Genomic DNA, 20,490 nt, shown 5'->3' on the forward strand with positions numbered 1-20,490 from the left:
TGACAAATTAAGTAATATAAGAGGCACAGGCTGAAAACTGTTGAAGAGCAATTATGGAAGAGTCTTACATGACTCTCATAGGAAGAATGCTTAAAGATGGAAAATTATTATGGAGTTTAGAGGGAGGAAGTCTCACAGTAGTGTCTCTTTTAGTTATTTTAGTCCTCTTTAATTGTTGTTTGATTTTATTACACTTAGAAGTTCTATTTTGGATATAATTAGGACTTTGGTAATTTAGTTTCATTAAAACTCTATGTATTTCCTCTACTATAAATACATGGTCGAAAAAGTGTGTTCCCTTCGCCCTTCAAATAACACATACTGTAGGCTTTCTTCATTTTTTTGTGAAAAACAAATCAAATTTCAATCTCCTAAAGTGTTTTCCTTCCCAAATGAGCGGAGCGTGGATGCGCTCACTCAAAGCCAGCAGGCCCCCAATGTCAAACAAGCGCACAAGCCCTAATGCAACAAATGCCTTACACAGTAGAGGCCCTCTTGCTCCTTTGGGTGTGTGTTGCAAGTGCCTTAGGGCTTGTGCGCTAGTGTCGGACCAAGTGTACTCAAATTACACAAGTCAATGAATTATTTCTTTTTTTCATAAATTCAAAATGATATCAAATCAGGTTACGAGTTGACTTGAAACACTCAAAGGTCATGCTATAAGTATGTTGCTTGCCGAAATCCAAATTTTAAGCTCCTTCCTTAAAGATAAGTTTGTGTCTCAATTCTGGTTGCTTTTCCTTCAAGTACATAAATTCAAGGCTCAAAAGTTTTTATTTTATTTTTATTGTATGCCTTATTAAATTACAAGCATGTACATCATAGTCATTTCTTCTCTCTCGAAATCCTGTTTTGCACGTACCATATAGCAGCCATGCATGCCAAAGTTTCTCTTTTCTCTTCAGCCATTCACTCCTATATGGACAGAAATTCATTTGAAATTCGATATTGAATAACTTTTTTGCAGGACAAAATTAACTTTTCTCCCACTCCCACATGAAAGCTTAAATTAGGGTCTGAGGTTGTTTCAAAAAAGAAACAAGGGAGAAGAATGGCATATTTCACACATTTGTTCCTATTGAAGTTTTCAATTTTATTTTACTAACTTGTTGCCATCGACTCCTATGATAAGCAAATTCCATAATTTCTCTCTCTTTACTGCCCTTATGCATCATTCAAAATCCATAAAAGTTTCTTTTTTTATCGATTGTGGTATACTTTTTGCTCCCACTAAATGTTACTTCATTACTTTAGGAAAATTTCCAAAGACATGATAGAAATCTGATCTTCTAATTTATCTTATCCGTTTTTTTGTGTCAAGATTGGTCATTCTCATCAATCAATTGATTTGATGAGCGCATCTTTCTTTTTTGGAAGTCTTATGTGTTGTATTGCTGCTTCCTTCCGTTTGAAGTATAAGTGTTGCTCTCTTTATGTTCTTTTAGTATTTCTTCAATTTATCATCTTTTATTTTTTCATCACTTCGGAATAATGCCTATAGACCCACTACCTAAAAAGTACAGGAGTGCACTTAACATTTAGCGTAAGTCAAGTCTTTATATTCACCCAAGTGGCGGTTTTTTTTAGTTACTCTTAAAAAGTGAATAGTCTCTTTTTCATACCTCAAAATAAGTTTTTTTTCTAAAATTAAACAAAGTTTTTTCATATTATGACCAATTTGATTGGTGTATAGAATTTTGTTGTATGGCTAGGAGTGATTTTTTCTCTCATATTTTTTTTTGTGTCCTTTTTATCCCTCGCTTGAGGGGGAGAAGTAAAAGAAGTATAACGAAAAGGTATTTAATTTTATGTGACCAAAATAGCCAAGTAAGTCGAAGAACAAAAGATGAAAACTTTACTTCTATGAAAAAAAAATTCAGCCAAAGAAAATTGAAGACTAAAATTTTTTTTTTGTTGCAAAATGAAGTTACGAACTCCAGCATGAGGGAAAGTATTGAAGAGCAATTGTGAAAGAGTTTTACATGATTGTCACAAGAAAAAATCTCAAAGAAGAAAAACTAATATGTTGGAGTCTAACAAGATTCTCATGGGAGGAAGTTCCACAAGAGTGTATTATTTAAAAGGTGTTTTAGCTCTTTTAATTCTCTTTAGTTGTTCTTTAGTTTGAATATAATTAGGAGTTTTTCCTCTCCGGTCTTCATATCTTCAGAGATAAATGTAGGGGACCTCTCCATGTTGAAGGGGACTCCAAAGTGGTGATAGGTTGGTGTAAGAACGTGTCTCCGTGGAGGCATTGGGATACTTTTAAAGAAATTTTAGATATTACTTCAATTGTTCCTTGTATTTGGTCTCACATTCCGAGATCCGCTAATTCGGCGGCTGATGTGCTTGCCAGGCAGGGAGCCACCCTACAATCACAGGTTGTAAGGGACGTGCTCCCACAATTTTTTCTAATTCTCTTCCGTTTTATTAATACATCTTCTTCTTCAACAAAAAATATAATTAGGAGTTCTACTCTGTGTGTAACTGGGACTTGGGTAGTTTAATTTCATTATGATTCTATGTATTTCCTCTATTATAAATAAAGGTCGATTGTACTCAAATTACACAAGCCAATAAATTATTTCTCTTTTCCAGAAAATTAAAACCTTATAGACCAAATGGCATGTAAAGGGTTCTATTTCAAAAAAGTACCCTTCAACTAAATGAACCGCAGAATTCTTTAAGTTTATAAGTAGTAAGAAATATATCCTTTTGCCTATGAATAAAAATATGGGAACTACCAAACATGATTGAAAGAGGAAATCCTATTTCCCCCAAAAGCATGTTATTAGGTTTGTTATTGGTATCATATGATTTAATCATCTAAACCTCTTTGTATAATGAGATCACCAACAAGAGTAGTAAGTAACAAGACATCGAGCATCAACACTCTTGTCCAAAGATATGAACTACAATGATCAAGTGTTGACAAGCTTTTACACAGCCATTTCAAACAAACAGAGTAGCTCTCAGTGAGCCAGTGTACAAAATCACTTGACAACATTCAAACTTTCTCACTCTCAACCATGAGAAAAAAGTTGTATAACTACACAAAATTTGTCTGAAGCAAAGATAAACTAAAACAATAGATCAGAAGGCAATAACAGCACATTACATAAGTAGATCAGAGAATATGGATAAATTAACATACAGTGAAGCCGGGTATGGATCAAGCATGCACATATTGGTATTGAAAAGGAAAAGTAAGATATGTCAATTCTGCAGATTTTGAGATTTGCAAGAGAGGGAACCATATGTTTTCATACAAAGCAACGCAAAATGATGGATTCTTCACTGTTATTGCACAGTATAAAAAAGGAAACAACAACTGCTCTATACATCTGTACATGAAAAGTGATAACAGAAACTTATTCTAGCACCTGATAGCTCCAGAGAAAAGCAGGATAAACCACCATCCATCAGACTAAACATAAAAGTCGCCAAGAAAAGAGTGAGGTGAAAAACGCCTAGGAGGAAATTGAGGAGGCCGACCACTTCGAAAAGGCAAACCGCCAACAAATCCAGGGAGCCTATCATAATCTCCACCAATAATAAAGCCTGGAGATCCAAATGGAACAGGTCTCCTCATGGGGAAGTTTTGACGAAACCCAGGAGGGGACTCCCTCCTGAGCGCCATTGCTGCCAACATCTTCTTTTTCTCCCAGGTGATAGCAAATTTCTCTTTCCAATGGGTTCCATTTAATACCTCTCCATCCGATAGTGGAAACTCCTCTATGTACTTCTTCTTCCATAAATCATCATTTGATGTCAGATACTTTAATTCCAGACATACACATGCCATCTTTGCAATATCTGATCCAGGTAGGCACTCCAAAATGCGAATTTTAAGATCAACAGGGAGGCGCATGAAGCATGGAGGTGGAGCCAGTCCAGTTTTGTCAGAAAGCTCCATAAGAAGAGGTAACGAGAGCTCGTCTTTTACAACCTTCCAAAGCTCAAATACTGTCTTCTCATCGGCTGATCCAGAGATTTCATCCAAACAACCATATCGCTTGCAGATGCTATCTATCGCTGGGGCCATTCGTGAAACATCCAAATTGATATGGAACACATTTGAACTCCCAACGACTGATCCATAAATAGTGACATACTTCCCCAGAGTAACAACCTTCAAAGCTACATAATCCAATACGGAAGAATTCGGAAGTAAGAGAGAAGGCACTGAATACTCCAAGCGTAAAACAGGTTTCGCCGTGCCCACCCATCCTTCTGGAATCCCAAATCCATCAATTATACATCCCTTGGTGGAATCAAAACCCACAAATCCAGACTCCAAAAAAGCGCCATGAACAGCAACTATAAGAAGCCTGTTATAATTTCCATCTACATTATCTGCCTCCTCCTTAAGGACCTTCTTCAGGAAACCAGGAACAGAATCAGACCCGCCAACAAGAGCAACATGATCAATCTCCATATCTACTAGCTTCTCTCCAGGATCGTAGCCTCCTTGGAATGAATCGAGGATCGCGGTTTCTCCCGCACTGGATCCACTGCTATCAGTGAGAACGGCTTTTCGCTTCTTGTCCATCCCGTCTTCAGAAACGCTTTCTTCTCGTTCAGAACCGGAAGAAACTGAGAAGGTCTCCCCAGAAGCCAAATTAAAAACAGGAATTTCAGTGCCTGGCGTCTTATCCACACCCTCGAGAAGCGTCCCTCCAAAGTCAGGGCCCTTATTCAGTCGTGATCTTTGGTTTTCAGGAACCGAACTTCCTGCTCCAAGTGCAGAATTTTCGTGAGGTAGGGCTTGCTCCGCGGAGAAACCATTAGGGCTCAGAGTATAAAAAATGAGATCGCCAGAGGTCAGACCGATGGATTGAAGAGACTCTTGAGGGGCGACAACGAACTCATCTTTGCGATTGAGCGAGAGATGTAGGGATTCAGAAACAGAAGAAATCTTATCGGCGATGGTGGACTTGAGATCTTGCAGGGAGCAGGGAAAAGGAACTTGGATTTTTTGGGTTTCCTTCGAGTGGAGCGAACGAATTCTGAGCTTCATTGGAGTAACGAGAAGACTGGAGGGCGAAATTGGGAGGTAAAGAAGGGCTTACGGATGGAGGAGGAGGAGTCGAATTGATGATATTAGATGGTAGGGAAGGCGGTTTACACAGTCGTCTTTATCCGCACAGCGTTGGGGTGGCATCGAACCGATCAAATCCGTACCTTCGTATCTTGGAGCTTTCTTAGAACTCAAGTTACCACGAAAACTCTAACCTTTTGACTTATATTTAAAATTATAAAAATAAAAAAATTATAAAAAAAATATTTAAAAAAATTCAAGAATTAGATGTGGAGGGACCCAAAAAGTTTGATCTATAGATCATATTTGAGGTTTGAGATAAATAAGAGTAGGGGTGGCTTCGCACCGGCTCGGTTCAATTTGGTTCGATTTGTCATCTATAGAAGTCAAGCCGAGCTCGAGCACCGAAATGGGCTCGTTTACCTTAATGAGCCGAGCTCGACCGAAGCAAGGTTCTGTTCGTCGGCTCGCGAGTTGGCTCGAAGTGAGTCGGATCGGTATAGATTGGTATCGGGATCGCGAGCGATCGGGGGAGCGGGAGCGGGATCGAGAGCGAGAAGGGGAAATTTTTTTCCTCGCCCCTCGTCACCGCCGACCCCTCCCATCGGTTGTGTCGCCACCTCTACCGCCGTCGCATCTATTCGTTAGACGTTTTTAGAGACTATTAGTGGGTTTTTTAATAAATGTTGAAAAGACATTTTTAATAGAAATATAGGAACCATTAGTGCCTCATGTTTTTTCAAAATATTTTTCTAATTATAAATTCTTTTTAAAAAAATAATATAATTTTCTAAGTAAGATTTTCTTGCCAAGATGGGTTAGAAAACCATATAGAAAATTTTTGAATAAGTATTTGACAGTTGATGATATAATATTTTGAGCATGAGGCAATTTTCGTAGCAATTTTGTGTTTGACATTTTATGTGATTAAAAATTTATCAATAAGTATAATAATATATTAGATTAATTATTAACTTTTATTTATTTCCTTAGAAAAGGCAATAAGAGGTCCATTTAACTTTCCTAAGAAAAATTTAAAATATTTCTTGTAATTTTCTAGTAAGTCTGTAATAGTAATAGGATTTTATTTAAAGGATTTATAGTTTTTATTTGGGTGATTGTAAATTGATAATGATATTTTATTTAATTTTGTTGTGTTAGATTATTGTATGGAGTTTATTTATAATGTTATGCAGTGTATAAATAATTTCATGAAGTGTTTATGGAATGTATAGACAATTTTATGGAGTATTTATGGAATGTATAGACAATTTTATGGAGTGTTTATGGAGTATTTATGCAGTTATTATGTATATTGATTATGCCCAATTTTAAGTAGAGGTCATGCCGAATTTTATACAATTATTATATATATAGATTATGCCTAATTTTAAGTAGAGGTTATGCCCAATCTTATACATGTATTATATATATATAAGTTATGCCAAATTTTATGTAGAGGTCATGCCCAATTTTATGTAAAATGTATGCATAATTTTATATACATTTTATTTGATATATATATTTTAAAAAGTTTTAAATATATGTTGAGGCTCGAGCTCGACTCGAACTTGTTAGGCTCGAGCTTGATAACAATTTTAGGCTCGAGACGAGGCTCGGCTCAAAGCTCGACTCGAAATATTTAAATCAAGCTCGGCTCGAACATAAGCAGGTTCGGGCTCGGCTCGATGCCAAAAATTGTTATCGAGCTCGATGCCTAAATAAGAGCAACTATCAACCAACTAAAGAGGGAATTGATGAGAATAATTAGAGTAAAAGATATTTTCATAAAAAATCTAAATCTATATTAATGAATCGATTCACGATCTAACAAGCCAAGCTTGGAAAATATCGTGTTTGGCTTGTTATTTCAAGTTTGAACTCGAGTCGAATTCAAGTAAAGATTGAACTGAATTGAGCTTCAACGAATTAGCTTGGTGTCACCCCTACACATAGGTACCTAATGTTTTTAAAATTTATTAAAAATTCAAAATAAATAAGAATAAAGATAAGTCTTAAACCTAATGGGATAATTTCTTTAAATTAATTGTAAATATTTAAAAATAAAATAAAAATATATTTAAGAAAGTTAGAAGTCCACTAAACCTATCAATATACAAAGCTTACATTTGCAAATCACATTCTTTAAATTTGAGTAAAATTAAATTAATAAAAAAATAAGAAAATTGAATGGACGAGTTAATACCCCCGACCCAACTCACACCTCCTAAATCCAACTTGACTCACCCCTGAGTTAAAGTAAGTCTATCCATGATCTAGATAAATAAATTAAAACACATTGATTAGCCCGATCCACCAGCCCAACTACAAATGCATTAAAAATGTCCAACCCAGTGAAGCCCATATCAACAACTTGTTGTTGGGTTTCATCTTTGGGTGTCCATTATTGAATACCTCGCCATGAAACTAACGTGAGCCTAATGCGCAGGCGGCAACGCAAGACACGGCTTTAAGCCGGCATGCGCAGTCACTGTGACTCCCAGCCAGCGTGCGTCCGATCACGCAAATCTGGTTCTGGATTCGGACGCAGACGGGATCGCCGCCCCCCCTCCCCCTCCGGCCGCACCCGACGGCATCTGCTACGTGTCAGAAATATAGGGTGCGAGGGCCGGCGGAAAAGATTCGGCAATAGATCTCCGACGTGGACGTGTCGCGGCTTTTCCGTACCGCTTGCCTGGTTTGAGGGCGACAGGACCCAACCGCCCCCTCGACCTGTCTTTCACACCTTTCATGCTTCCTTTTCTTTCCGTCTTTACTTTTTCTCTCCCTGCATTTTTTTAATTTTCATTCCAGTTCCTCTCTCTCCTTTCGCTTTTCTTCTTTCCTCTTTTTACGAATATTCCAAACTCGAGCCCTTTAAATTTTCCGCATCGTACACCCCAGTGGGCCCAATTTGTATCGACGTCTGCGATTCTACGAGTCCCCTGCCATGCATTTCATGCCGGAGGTGGGACCCATTACTTACTAATTTTCAAAACGTGGGGCCTAGGAGAGTCAAATCTGACGTGATTTGCCGGGAAAGGATGGGATCGCTTCCTTATTTGGCAAACTCTCGTGGCCTCGTTTTATTGACGAGGAATAATCCGATAAATAATAAATAGTTTTTAATTTTAAAAAAATATTAAAAAAATAAAGGAGGGAATAAATATCGTGTGAGAGGGGTTGAAAATTTAAAGCCAAAATCGTACGTCTACTGACGTTTTCATCTGGCAAAACAGTGGGCCCATCTTGATATATCCAATCAATCAGTGCGCTCTCAAGGCGTTTCATGGAGTCACCCCTGCCGCTAGCCAATGGACGTTGCAGGCTCTTGCAGGACCTTGTCCCATTCATGGAAATCACTACACAGAGCCCCGCTATTTATCGGCCGGCACACATGACAGGACGGACGTTAGACGTAGCGGATCACGGGCGGACAAATCTACGTTACGTTAACAGGCTTTCATCTTTCAAACGATGTCGGGGGAAAAATCGGTAAAATGTCTGAAGAAGGTGAAAGTCAAGATTAAGGCGAAAAGCATGTCGATCATGGCAAAGTGAAAGATTGTCAAGTAATGAGAGAGATTCACTTTCCTTTGATTACTTTATTATTGAAAATTTTGGTTTTCGCTTTAATTTCTGGCTGATAGTTGGCGCCCATATCTGGTCTTGGCTGCATATTCTTGACTTAAGAACGAAGACAGCTTACGTTAATAGTGACAAAGAAGCACTGATCTGTCGCTAATGCGTGGTGGACCTCCGTGGAAGATCACCCAGAAGCATTCCAGGGAGTATCTAACTATTGATATTACTGTCTCAAAAGCCGTACTTAAGAGTCTCAAGTAATGATACCAGATCTTTCTATCCAAGATCAGTAATGGAGCGAGATAATCTATTAAAAATACAATTTGAAAGGTTGTCTTCTAATCTCGACGAAATGGGGTAAAAGAGAATGACATCACACCAGATCCTCCAACAGTTTGGACAAATTTGATCGAACTGAAACGAGGACTTGGCCTCGAGGCTCTGGTTGACATCTCATTAGAAAACACCTTGCAGTTGGCTTTTGTCAAGTTTTTCAAAGGAGCAGGCTGGCAGCTTGTCACCGTCTTTCGTCGGTGACTTGAAATGCATGTTTTTCTATCGAAATCCTGCAACCCACTATCTTCCCTCTAACAGATCAAAAGGTTTTAAGATGTTTCTTGCACAGTTAAACCCTGAAACTGCTTCAATTATCGCAGCTGTAGATGACGATTGGTTGAGAGCAGCGGTGTGAACATGATGTGAACATTCGTGTGAAGTTACAGAAGCATGGTTACTTGTATGCTTTTGACCCAGATGCAGACATGGTAGTTCTTTAAAACCCAGCAAGACAGCAACTTCGCCTTTTAACAAAGGGGAGGGAAGGAGAAAGTTGATGAGATTTAACTGTAAAGCCATAACAATAAGAGCGGTCCTAAACTAACACAAACATATCCATCATCAAACTCATGGGAGCAGAGATAGACATGATTTGAGAATCCACTCCTTTTTGAATAATGGCGAGGAATGTTTGTTAGCTTTCATGAAAGATCAAAAGAGAAAAGGGGGATTTCGCAATGATGGGTGTTGGGTGGAAAAGAACCAGAGAGGTGGTGATGGAGAGAGAAAGAGGGAAGAGGGGACAGGCCAGTCAAAACAAGACCATGCATTATTGGGAAGGCATTGAGCTGGTTTTTGTACTTAGCAAAAGATCAAAATCATTCAAACCAAGAAATCATTTAAAATTTTAACTTTCACAAGCAAGCAACATTTGCAGAAACCTTCCAATGCAGCCAAAAGGAGGTACCTTCAAGAATTTCAATCCTCGTGTTACAGAAACAGGGCCCCTCGACCTTGGACCTTCAAGGTTTCATATCTTCTCCGCCTGAAAACCCTAAAACAAAATAAAAACATCTCCTCCCTTACTCTCTTTCTTTCTCTGAGTTTCCTGTTTTTTTTGCATGCAAAACTTTACATGGTTTTAACAAAAACCTAAGCTGTTAAGCATCAGTCCAGGCCGCGAAGACTGGGACGTGAGCCATTGAGATGGTAGGCGTCAGTTGGTTCGATGGGATCCATGAATTCAAAGGGGCTTGACCCACAAACCGTGACCCCGTCGGCTTCGAGAGCATCATCGAGAGGCCACTCCTGTCGGGGCTCCCCTCCCTTGAACTACTCAAGCTGGTCACCAAGGATGAAGGATTCGATACGTGGGTGGCTGCTACTTTACCCGCCTCCTCAATCCCTTCAGTTGAATTCACCGTTTCGATACCGATCAGATCGTGAAGGGATGCAGAGAAGGAAGGGTTACGATAATTTGTTGAAGCGTTGATGGGTTTCTGATCGACAGACTCCACAGTTGGTTGCTCTTGGGAAGACTGGTAGAGCACCATCTTCCAGTCTGTGCCACTGTGTTCTTCGACCAACTCGGCATTTCCATTTCTGTTTTGGGTCGACGGGTTGCATGCTTCGATCTCTTTGTTTCTCTTGGCAAGCTCGCCTGCTAGCAGAGTACTACTGGCAGTGATTCGCTCCACATCGTATCGAGTTATATCGAAGTTGGTAACAGCGTTAACCCCACGAAATTTGATGGCTGCTATGTCGTAAGCTTCAGCTGCTTCCTCCTGGGTGCCTGAAATTCAAACGGAACATTTTTTAACGAAATCAACGACGAAAAATGGCCTCGAAGAGAGACTAGATTCCAATTTCCTCTCCTTAAAATGTGGCCTATATCTGCAAACCAGCCTTAGAAAAAGCTCAGGGAGTTGCTAACATTCAGCATTATAAAAAGTACATTACTGGTGGCAAGACGCAGCCATGGAGGCGCGTTGGTCTCCTCAAATATCAGCCTTTTAAGACCCAAAAAGGCCTTCAAGCATCGAAAAACTCGAGTCTTAATGAATCTTTAATCGTCAGGCCATTAGTTTTCGTTCAGTCGCTGATACGCGCGGAGAATATGACGACTGAAAAATGATGGGTCTTACTTTATAGGTTTACAGATTCAAATGGATCACAGCTATTAATGGCTGCCAGTAGCTATTTGAGATAAACTGCAGTACAGGACTGATGAAGTTTGCAGTTTTTTTTTTTTTTAACTTTGGACGCACCCATGATGAATCGCAGATTGTACGCAGAAAAACCGAAGGAAAATTATTTACAGAATCGGAAATAAAGGTTGAAGAAACTTACTGAAGGTGCCCAGATAAAGGTCCTTGTTTCCGGCCACTCGACCGATCCGAGCTTGCCATCTCCCATGTTGGTGATGCCTATTTCATTCGAATTTTAACAAAGATTTAGAGAGGAGAAAAAGGGCTTCCATCATTTACAGCAATTGCCATGTATTTTCCTGAATATATATATATATCGAGAGAGAGAGAGAGAGACCTGGTGACTCCACGATACATTGACGCTCCTCTAGAGAAGCCACTGCTTTTCCTGAAAGAAAAAGAGGACATGACAACCAGTACAGAAGAAAGATGAGTTTAATGGGATTCGTCTGTTTTTTTTTTTTTTTTTCTGTTTTACCTTCTCAAATGAGCAACATACTCCTGTCTGCTCATGTTCTTCATTTCCTCGAGCTCTTCTTGGTAATTTTCCAACTGGAAATGACCCATAACGCCATTGTTCAGGAAAAAAGAATTGAAGGCTTTAAAAAGCGAGGACAAGGGAATCGATGAATTGTGGGCTATACCGAGAAGTTGATATGAGTCGAAGGACCCCAATATTTGAGAGCAGCTAAGTCGTAGGCTCTTGCAGCTTTCTCTTCCATGTCATAACCCCCTAGAGTTCATCAAACCGAAGGACATTAAGGCAACTAAGCCAGTTATTTAATACGAAGAACCGGAAAAGAGGATGAAATGAATGGGGAAAACGCCATACCCAGATAGACTGCAAAGAAGTTGAGTGTGCAGGAATCGCCGCAGGCAAAGAAGACGACAATGCCAAAGAAGAATATCAGCTTCACGCCCTAAAAAATTTCACATAAACGAAATGCAGAAGAGTATTAAAAGCACCAACCTTGTCTTCCCTTTCTGGTCTGGCCTTCCTTCTTGCAACTGTTGTCCCACAGATGAGCTTCGTATCTGCCCGTCCACCTATGCCTGGTAAAAGTAAAATCTAGTTTCAGGCTCAGAAGAGTCGTAACAATACGATACGATGGGGATGCGGGAGTGAAGATTAAATAATAAAAAGAGAACAGGAGAGGAAAAGAGAACGAATAAGAAAGAGAGGTAGCATCGATGACATCGCAGAGAAACAGAAAACAAAAGAAAATTTTGAACAAGAGAACCCAGAGAAGCGTCTAAAGAGAACCAGAGAATCACCTTGTAACACCTCTATATTGTGAAGTTCTCTGCCCAAATGTGTCGATCGACTTCCTGTGAACGGGTTGTTTCTGCCCCATCTTTCCGCCGGCTCTTTTCTTTGTATCGATAGTCACACGTTCTGCAGACAACTGTTGTGGAGCAGTGACACAACTGGACTGGGACCCTGGACTCATGGACAAGCTCAGGGAATGCAAATCTCCGTAACCCATTGCACCGACCGAAGCAGAGCTTCCTCCTTCTTCGCCCAAACAACCCCCTATTTTATGCTCCAATCCGCTATTGGCATCATACTGCTGCGCCGCCCAGTTCTTGTATCCCGGAATTTCTTCCTCTGTCATAGGGGGAAGATTCAGGCTGCAACCCCCCATCTGGGCTTCTTTCTGTTCACCAACCAGAGGAGTAGGATACATTTCTTGGCTCGTTAATCCCGTAAAATATGGGTTTTGTTGGACTTGAATCTGTTGCCTGAAAGGTTGCAGTAGGTTTAAAGAATGGTGTCTATCCGTCTGAGTCTCTGTATTTTGATGGTAATATATGCTGTCCAAGCTCAAGGCCATGGCTTCCCTGTCGTTGTCTCCATACCGGTGTGTCCCCATCGTTGCACCACCTAAGAAATCTTCAAGTTTTGGAGATGAAGTTGGCACCATTACTTCAAGAAATGCAAATTTTAGACATTAAGTAAGCAAGAAGAAGCTGGTAAAACAACAAAAAAGGAGAAACATGGAGCAGAAAATACAGAAACTTACCCTCCTGTTGCGATCTTGTGAGTGCTTCCATGATGCAAAGAGACCCATCAGACTTCAGCGGCATTACAGAAAACTGAGAGTACAACCCCGTATTCTCTGCTTCATAGCAGATTGAAGAACCGTTTATATGCGGAGCTAGAAAGAAGCTTGTGGGAACAGGAGAAGAAGTCTGCGGTTGTTGTTGATGATGATGATGATGATGATGATGATGATGATGACGATGTGGGTCTGCAGAAACCTCCATGTTCATTTGAGGGGAGAGAGAAAAACCGAGCCAGTTATTATTACTATTGTTATTCATGGGCTTCATCTTCTTCTTCTTCTTCTTCTGCCTCCCTTTCTTCCACAGAGATTCAGTCGGATCTCCTGCAAGGTAACTCAATCATTGGAGAAACCATACAATCATTCCTCACTTCTCTTTCTCTCCCACCGTTTTGAAACCTGGCTTTTGTTTTCTAGCTGCAGAGCGCATGAAGAAAAACCTGTATGCTCTTCCTCTTATCTATGCAAAAACCAGACGGAAAAGCTTCAGAAAGAGAACGAAACAACACCCTTTAAACTAAACAAAAAGAATGAGTTCCAGCAAGCAAGAAACATTAGGGGCGACTACCATAGGGATCTGTGATGTGGGAAAGAACACGTTTTTCCTTTTGCTTTATGTTAACCCCCTTAAACCCTACTAAAAACCGCCTAAGAACCAAACAACAAAGGGAAGAGCTGAGGGCGAAAAAAGAAAAGCTGCATCAAAGCATTCAAACACCCAAAAGCCCAAATGGGCCTCTTACTCTTTAAGGAGCTCTGGACGATGTAACCACATAATTAAAGCTGCAAAATCCTGGGTTAGGATGGAGATTTTGCTTCTTACTTCCTGCCTGGAAATCTAACGGGAGGTGTTCATTAAACCAAAACTGGTTTGCTTTTTTACTCTCTCTTTGCCACGGATAGATTGACAGGAGAGGACAACTGTCCTACCAGTCACTTCACTACAGTACACCTCTGTACTCTTCTGCTGTACAAGGATCTAATTAAAATTATTATTTTCGATTTATACCTATCTAGTTCGGTTCAAATCGAATCAAACAAACAGGAGGAGGAGAGAGAGAGAAAAGCTCAAGAGCTGGGTATGCCAAAGCCAGCGAAACAGTTAAATTTACATTTGCAAAAGAGAAAATTGGGATTGATAGAATTTAGAAGAAATCTCTTTGCTTTTCTTAGGTCAGAAGTGTAGTCAACACCTGCTTCCCAGACAAAAAGTGGGATGTGGGTCTGTATGATAAACATGAAATATTCCAGGAATGATGAGCAAAGGGCCCCAAAAACAACGAAAAGCTTGTAAGGGGTACGATTATTATATTGATTGCCATAATTACTGGATCCAGTTATTGGTAAGTGGCAGTCTCAGTTTTTTGAATAGAAATCCTCTTGGCAACTTCCATCCACTTCTCCTTTCTGAAAGATAAGATCCCTGTTCGGATTAGGACCCAGCAGAACAACTGAACAGGCAAGTAGTTTAAAGATAGAGAATCCCAAAGTGCTGAGTGTTTTTTCTTCCGTTTCAGAAGTGATTATCATTTCATCAAACGCCAAGTTCTGAAAAAAAACCTGGTTTCTTCATCTCCTAACTGAGATCATTACTCGCCCATGACAGAATCAACTTCAACTGTTCAACTCTCTCTCTCTCTCTCTCTTGAACAATCTTGTTTTTTCCAGAATCATTGGATGGGCCGTAGAATGAGAGTGATTGCATGGGAATGTGCAATGTCCAGTGGTGAGTGAGTCTGAGGAGAGACAGATTTTCTTGAGTGAATGATTTGGTTTGGAAAAAGAGAAGAGTTTGAGAGGGAAATGAGAGAGGGTCACACGTACACTAGCTAGACTTCTCTTTTGATTATTGCAATGATGAGTGAATCCACCAAGGCCAAATCTCTCCAGTTCTTCCACTTTTACTCGGAATAATGCTTCACATCGCCCATGCCCATGACTCTCCCCTTCACTTTCACCTCCAAAAATGGCAGCCCCGGGCCCCTCCCTGCCTTTCCCATTTGTCTCTTCGAAAATTACCATCCCCTGATGACCTAATTGCCAACCCAGGAAGGAAAATCAGAGAGACGACGAGGGTCTTCTGTGACGACTCGGCATTTTCTCAGCCAAATCTCGGCACAAAATGAAATCTCCAAGGTGTTCCAGACATTTGGGTTTTCTGGGTCTGTTTCAAGGATGGTTACTTTTTAATCAATCCTGAGGAGGAGAGTAAAAGCAATTACTGAAACACAGGAACAACCCCTTTTGCCATGGAGCGATTATGATGCATTCAAGGATGTGCAGAAGAATAACCAGAAAAATATTCTTTATTTATTTCTCTGGGCATGATAAAAGAAATTGCTTTTGCTTTAAATGACTACTTTTAAGGCATACGGAAGACCCCCATGGCACTGTTCAACATTTGAATGCATTCAAAAAGAATCTTCACGCTCTGAATTTTACTTTTTCTGCATTTCACCTTGGAGTAACCACAAACAAGCACTTTGTCAGTCACAGAAAAAATTATTGGTAATAAGTGAGACTAATCTCAACACTTAACTGTTTAGAAATAGATAATATATTCCAGAATTCAATTCGTGATGGGTGGAAACGAAGACAGAGAGGAAAAAGTTAAAATTTCCTGATCTCAAATCGGTTTGCTTACAAGAACTACTGTTACCAGTACATTGATTGAAGAACTCGGCGAAAAGAAAGAAGTGACCAAATGTGGAATCTCCATAAAGAAGAAGGTAAGTCTGAAATCACCAAAAATGCGGAATTTGCTTCAGTGTACCCTTCTGCTTTATCTCCCACCTATTTCTGGTTTTGTTGCTTTTCATCGCATCTGCCTTCAGTCAATGGGAAAGTATTTGACAGGGAAAACTAGCCAAGATGTGGTAACCTAAAAGATGCACATTCCATATCTCTGTTAACTGAAAATAAGGCTCAGACAAGGAATGGGTTTGAAATTGGATGCTGAAGAAACAGTGTTTTTTCACCATAAGAAGATCCTTTCAAGGGGAGGAAGAAGGATATTTGAACAAGTGACTAAACAGACATAGTTGTTATTTAATTGAATCACATTCATTAATTTAGAAATATTCAAAAATATTTTGATAAGATTTTTTATTAATTTTCATGCACAAATTTACTTAGCAATACTCTTTCTATTATTATGTTCACTTATTTTAAAAAATTATCCGATTGGTTCAGACTTTCACTTTCACTTTCACTTTCACTTAAATAATAGTTACATGGTACGTAAAACTCATTGTCATTTGTAAATGTCGTAATTAGACACACAAGATAAAAATTGAAACACCCTTAATGTTACTTATCTTACCCTAAAAAATCGGTTAATTACCTATATATTCCTAAATTATGAGTTGAACCAGGTTTAATTGAAGCCACTATCTTGGTTAAGGGTCTTATAAACCTAGAGAAATGAGAAAAGTTGGGTGACTCAGCTATGTTTGCAAGTTTAACCAAGTGAGCTACATGACTAGCAAGCTAATTAGGTTGCATTCAAAAGGTGAGTAAAGGGGGAAAGACACTACAAGGAAAACGATTTAAGCCAATAAATATTTTATCCTAGTGAATTTCAGAATTTTTATTTTATTACCAGAAATGAATTTTTGCAAGCGAAAATAAAAAATACGCTGAGAAAATCAATTCCCTAGAAAATTTATTGCCTTCAGGAAATTCTTTCCCAACAAATTTAGCAGGGAAGAAAATGCATTTTTCACACAATTTAAATCCGTTGGAAATGTGTAAAGCTGAAATTTTTTTCAAACAAATTTAAAAATTCGTCAGGACAAAATACATTTTTTCCAACAAATTTTAAAGTCGTTGGATAATTTTTCCTATTCCAATGAATTTTAAATTCACAAAGAAAAATGGAACTCTCTGAATGAAGAAAACTTGTAGAGAATGCTGGTAGAGGTTTATACTCTCTGCCAATAAATTTCAAATTTGTTGGTAGAGAAAGAAGAGAACTTATTTCTTTTTCTTTTTCTTCTTGTTCTTCCAGAAAGCACAATCAGGTTAAATCGTGTACTATCGAATTTCAAATTTAGTGACAAAAGTTCTATCAAATAAGTAAGCGAATACTACTAGCGAAAATGCGCAAACGAATTCTACCAACGAATTATGACTTCTACTAGCAAAAAAAATCGATGACAAAAGTCTATTTTTTGTAGTAAAAGGGAAAGTTTCTCATATGCAAATGGGGCTAAGTAGCGATAGTAGGTAGGGAAGGGACCCTGTCCTTACCATCATGGGTAGTAAGGAGGAGAGTCACCCCTCAAGGGAGGGGGAGGGGGAGGGGTACTACATAAAAATTATGGTTAAGTTAATATAACTTAATAACAGTTTTACATTTGTGAGGTTGCAGCTAAAGAGAAAGAGAATTTGGTGGCAAGCAGACAAAACTAGGTACAAAAGACAAGGTGACAACCTTACAGCTTTCAACAGTGTAGGTGCACAATGGGAGCTGCAACTCCTCCATTCTCAACATCTCAAAACAACTCACAGTGATCGATCAAGAACTACTCCATATTTGATTCTCACTCAAGCTTGAACCTTTCTTTCACATCTTTCTCATAATCTTGAACCGCTTTGAGAAGAAGAGATCCCTTACCCACAGAGGAGACCATTCAAGCAGGTTAAAGAGCCCTGTCATGTGCCCGTAAACTATCTGCTTCGGTGGGTTGGTATTCAACACTTTCTTTACCACTTCCCGTGCAAACAACGACGCGTCCGTGGCTTTGTTAGATTGAGAAGCCTTCGCCCTCTCTGCTATCGATTGCTTGAAATCTTTGTATAGCTTCCAGTCCTCCGATCCCAGTCTATCCAGACTGTCCCGTCCAATGTTTGATCGAATAGCTCCGGGGACGACGAGCACAACGTGGATCCCAAAGGGGCGTAGCTCGACACGTAATGAGTGCGACATTGCATGAACTGCTGCTTTACAAGAGCAGTACGAACCCGCCCATGGGGTAGGAACCCGACCCACCACGCTCCCGACGTTCACTATGCAGCCACTGCGTTGAGCAGCCATGTGAGGCACCACCTGTTGCACCACTCTAAGCTGTCCTAATGTGTTGATCTCCCAAGCCTTTCTAATGGTTTCCAGCCGAAGCTCCGCTAGCGGCCCCGGGCTTCCGATACCGGCATTGTTGACCACGATGTCAATGCGGCCACATTTAGCGATGATGGTGGAGATACCGGTAGCAACACTCTCATCGGAGGAGACGTCGACCTCAAGCGGCTCCACGTTCTCCGATGGGAGATCAACAATTTCATGGAGACGGGAGTGTAGGTCAGAGGCAAAAACATGACAGTTTTGCTCGGAAAACGCCTTGCAGTATTCGTATCCGATGCCACCTTTTGCACTGCCGGTCACTAACACCACCTTCTTCTTCTCCATGACCGACTTCCTTGTTCAAGGTTTCTTTCCCTGTTCTTAGTGTGTTTAACTATGTAAAGGACGGGGCACTTTGTAAGATCCGCCTGTACCATCTTGTTGAATAATTTTTGAGACAGAAACTGAAGAATATACCATGAAAATGTGCTTGTTAAACAGCCATGGCCGGCCAAGGCTTGCTACTATCCACAAAAATACAACCAAACTGCCCTTGCTATCTGTTTCTTTATCCTACATTCCCTTGTTCCTAACAAAGCTGTGCCCTGGACCTCAATAGAGGTTTCTTAGGAAAAACATTTCTATCTTTTATTGAGATATAAATTTTCAACCTAAGGGCACTAATAGCTTTCATTTTTTCAGAAACTTTTCAAAATTTGAGATCCTTACTGAGGAAAATATCCATGGATTGTGCAGGGGTTAAGTCACTAAAGGCTGGAGAATGGAAGCAGTGCCCTAAGTGGGGCCCTCAAAACCAGTCCGTCCTACTGAGAACTGCAACGGCTGATTGTTTTTTTGTAGGGGGAGGGGCCCCAACATGGAAAGAAGTTCCAAACATAACTGCCCTAGAATGGCAATGTCTATTTCAATGGGTACATAAAAAAAGAAGAGAGTAAAAACAAAGCAAAAATACCAAATCTTGCAAACTGTAAAACCCTGCTGTCACTGCAATGAATTCAATGGCTTTGTCTTTCCTTGTGGGAACACAAAATCCAAGCAAAATCCAACTATGGACAGCAGAGGAAGAATGGATAGCAACTGGCTACAAACAGGAGAAAGAGAGAGAGAAGCCAAATTTTGTAAAGAAGGAAAAGCGTGTGATACGGAGAGTTGCAGACAACTTGCTAGGGAGCTTTAATGGCCACTTTAATGGTGGAAAAGTGGGAATGTCTTGTGAACTCCTCCTCTGGTTTCTTAACTTTTGCCTCTCCCCCTCTAATTTTCTCCACCAACTCATCAATGAAACGTCACAATCCAGTGCTAATGTATCATATGCGCGGATCACCGAATACTGTTACAGATGGAGATGGAGATGGAGATGCTTCTGTCGTTTCCATATCCAAGGGCTTCTGCTGAGTGCCAAACTTGGTTCGGAATTTAGATCTCTTTTGTCACTCTCATGGCCGAGAAGAGCTGTCTGTAACAGAGGGGATCGAGTGATGGACATCTCATCAACAGGGAAAGAATAACAAGTCAGGCTTGAAGTAGCATCAGAAAGAAAACACAGAAGCAGCCATTTTTGTGTAAGTATAGTTTTTCCCATAAATTTTCCTTCTACCCTCTTCCGTTTTTCCATGTTTCAGAGCATGTCACCTTCAAAAGATGTCTTTCGTGTCAGCTACATTGGATGAAATAATAATAAATAATAATAATACCTTTGCTTTCCTCTTTATCTTTTTCTTCTTCCAAGAGAGAGAGAATGAGAACTGAACTGGGATTCCTATTTGCAGCGATGATCAAAGTCTAATGACTGGTTTTGACTTACTAAGATTATATCAAAGAAAAGCTTCCTGTTGCAGTCACTAGGGTTCTCACTTGCTTGAAACTGGACAAAGGACCAAATGAGTTTCTGGTGTTTTTTCTTACACAGGGAAGGAAAGGATCTGAAACTGGGATTTTGAACCTGCTCTCTGCTTGTCTGAGGCAGTTCTATTACTATTTACTGATTAGAAAGTTCAGATAATGGGGTCTTTATTCATAAATGAATGCTCCAGAGCAAATACTTACCTGCACCTTATTCAACTCGTCGTGGTCCTACAGGGTTTCACAGGGTACCAGGCAGTCAGATGGTATCCAAAAATATATTAAAAAAAGAGGACTATTCAAAATTGTCAGAAGTGGGATTTGAACCCACGCCCTCTCACGAGGACCAGAACTTGAGTCTGGCGCCTTAGACCACTCGGCCATCCTGAC

The 20,490-nt window shown here is 39.9% G+C and overlaps 3 protein-coding genes and 1 non-coding gene across 4 annotated transcripts; all 4 read right to left on the reverse strand.

The window, feature by feature from the left end:
- Positions 1–3,246: 3,246 nt before the first annotated feature.
- On the reverse strand, positions 3,247–5,131 carry LOC137951790 (F-box protein SKIP22-like). The gene has a single exon (XM_068798701.1). It carries the CDS (start codon positions 5,018–5,020, stop codon positions 3,428–3,430), a length of 1,593 nt encoding a protein of 530 aa, XP_068654802.1. The 5' UTR covers positions 5,021–5,131; the 3' UTR covers positions 3,247–3,427.
- Positions 5,132–9,780: 4,649 nt separating this feature from the next.
- Positions 9,781–13,695, reverse strand: LOC137951914 (AP2-like ethylene-responsive transcription factor CRL5). The gene is made up of 9 exons (XM_068798898.1): positions 13,134–13,695; positions 12,385–13,036; positions 12,080–12,162; positions 11,942–11,950; positions 11,754–11,842; positions 11,588–11,661; positions 11,447–11,497; positions 11,252–11,328; positions 9,781–10,694 (listed from the first exon to the last, which is right to left on the reverse strand). The coding sequence occupies exons 1-9, from the start codon at positions 13,441–13,443 to the stop codon at positions 10,063–10,065; spliced, it is 1,977 nt and encodes a 658-aa protein (XP_068654999.1). The 5' UTR covers positions 13,444–13,695; the 3' UTR covers positions 9,781–10,062.
- A 3,978-nt stretch (positions 13,696–17,673) lies between these two features.
- Positions 17,674–18,660, reverse strand: LOC137951061 (short-chain dehydrogenase PC-15-like). The gene has a single exon (XM_068797620.1). It carries the CDS (start codon positions 18,580–18,582, stop codon positions 17,743–17,745), a length of 840 nt encoding a protein of 279 aa, XP_068653721.1. The 5' UTR covers positions 18,583–18,660; the 3' UTR covers positions 17,674–17,742.
- Positions 18,661–20,406: 1,746 nt separating this feature from the next.
- On the reverse strand, positions 20,407–20,490 carry TRNAL-CAA (transfer RNA leucine (anticodon CAA)). Its single transcript has one exon. It is a non-coding gene; the product is annotated as a tRNA-Leu (tRNA).

This window comes from Aristolochia californica, unplaced genomic scaffold (assembly GCF_029961685.1).
Source record: "Aristolochia californica isolate CCGP_79_NKW_82.1479 unplaced genomic scaffold, dmAriCali1.0.hap1 SCAF_15, whole genome shotgun sequence".
NCBI lineage: Eukaryota > Viridiplantae > Streptophyta > Magnoliopsida > Piperales > Aristolochiaceae > Aristolochia > Aristolochia californica.

Excerpts from the sequence above, each read along its gene's own strand:
- LOC137951790 (XM_068798701.1), bottom strand. The coding sequence starts at position 5,020 with ATGAAGCTCAGAATTCGTTCGCTCCACTCGAAGGAAACCCAAAAAATC.
- LOC137951914 (XM_068798898.1), bottom strand. The coding sequence starts at position 13,443 with ATGAAGCCCATGAATAACAATAGTAATAATAACTGGCTCGGTTTTTCT. Across the intron at positions 13,037-13,133 it reads CACAAGATCGCAACAGGAGG|TAATGGTGCCAACTTCATCT; the intron begins GTAAGTTTCTGT and ends CATTTCTTGAAG. Across the intron at positions 10,695-11,251 it reads CCTTTATCTGGGCACCTTCA|GCACCCAGGAGGAAGCAGCT; the intron begins GTAAGTTTCTTC and ends TTTGAATTTCAG.
- LOC137951061 (XM_068797620.1), bottom strand. The coding sequence starts at position 18,582 with ATGGAGAAGAAGAAGGTGGTGTTAGTGACCGGCAGTGCAAAAGGTGGC.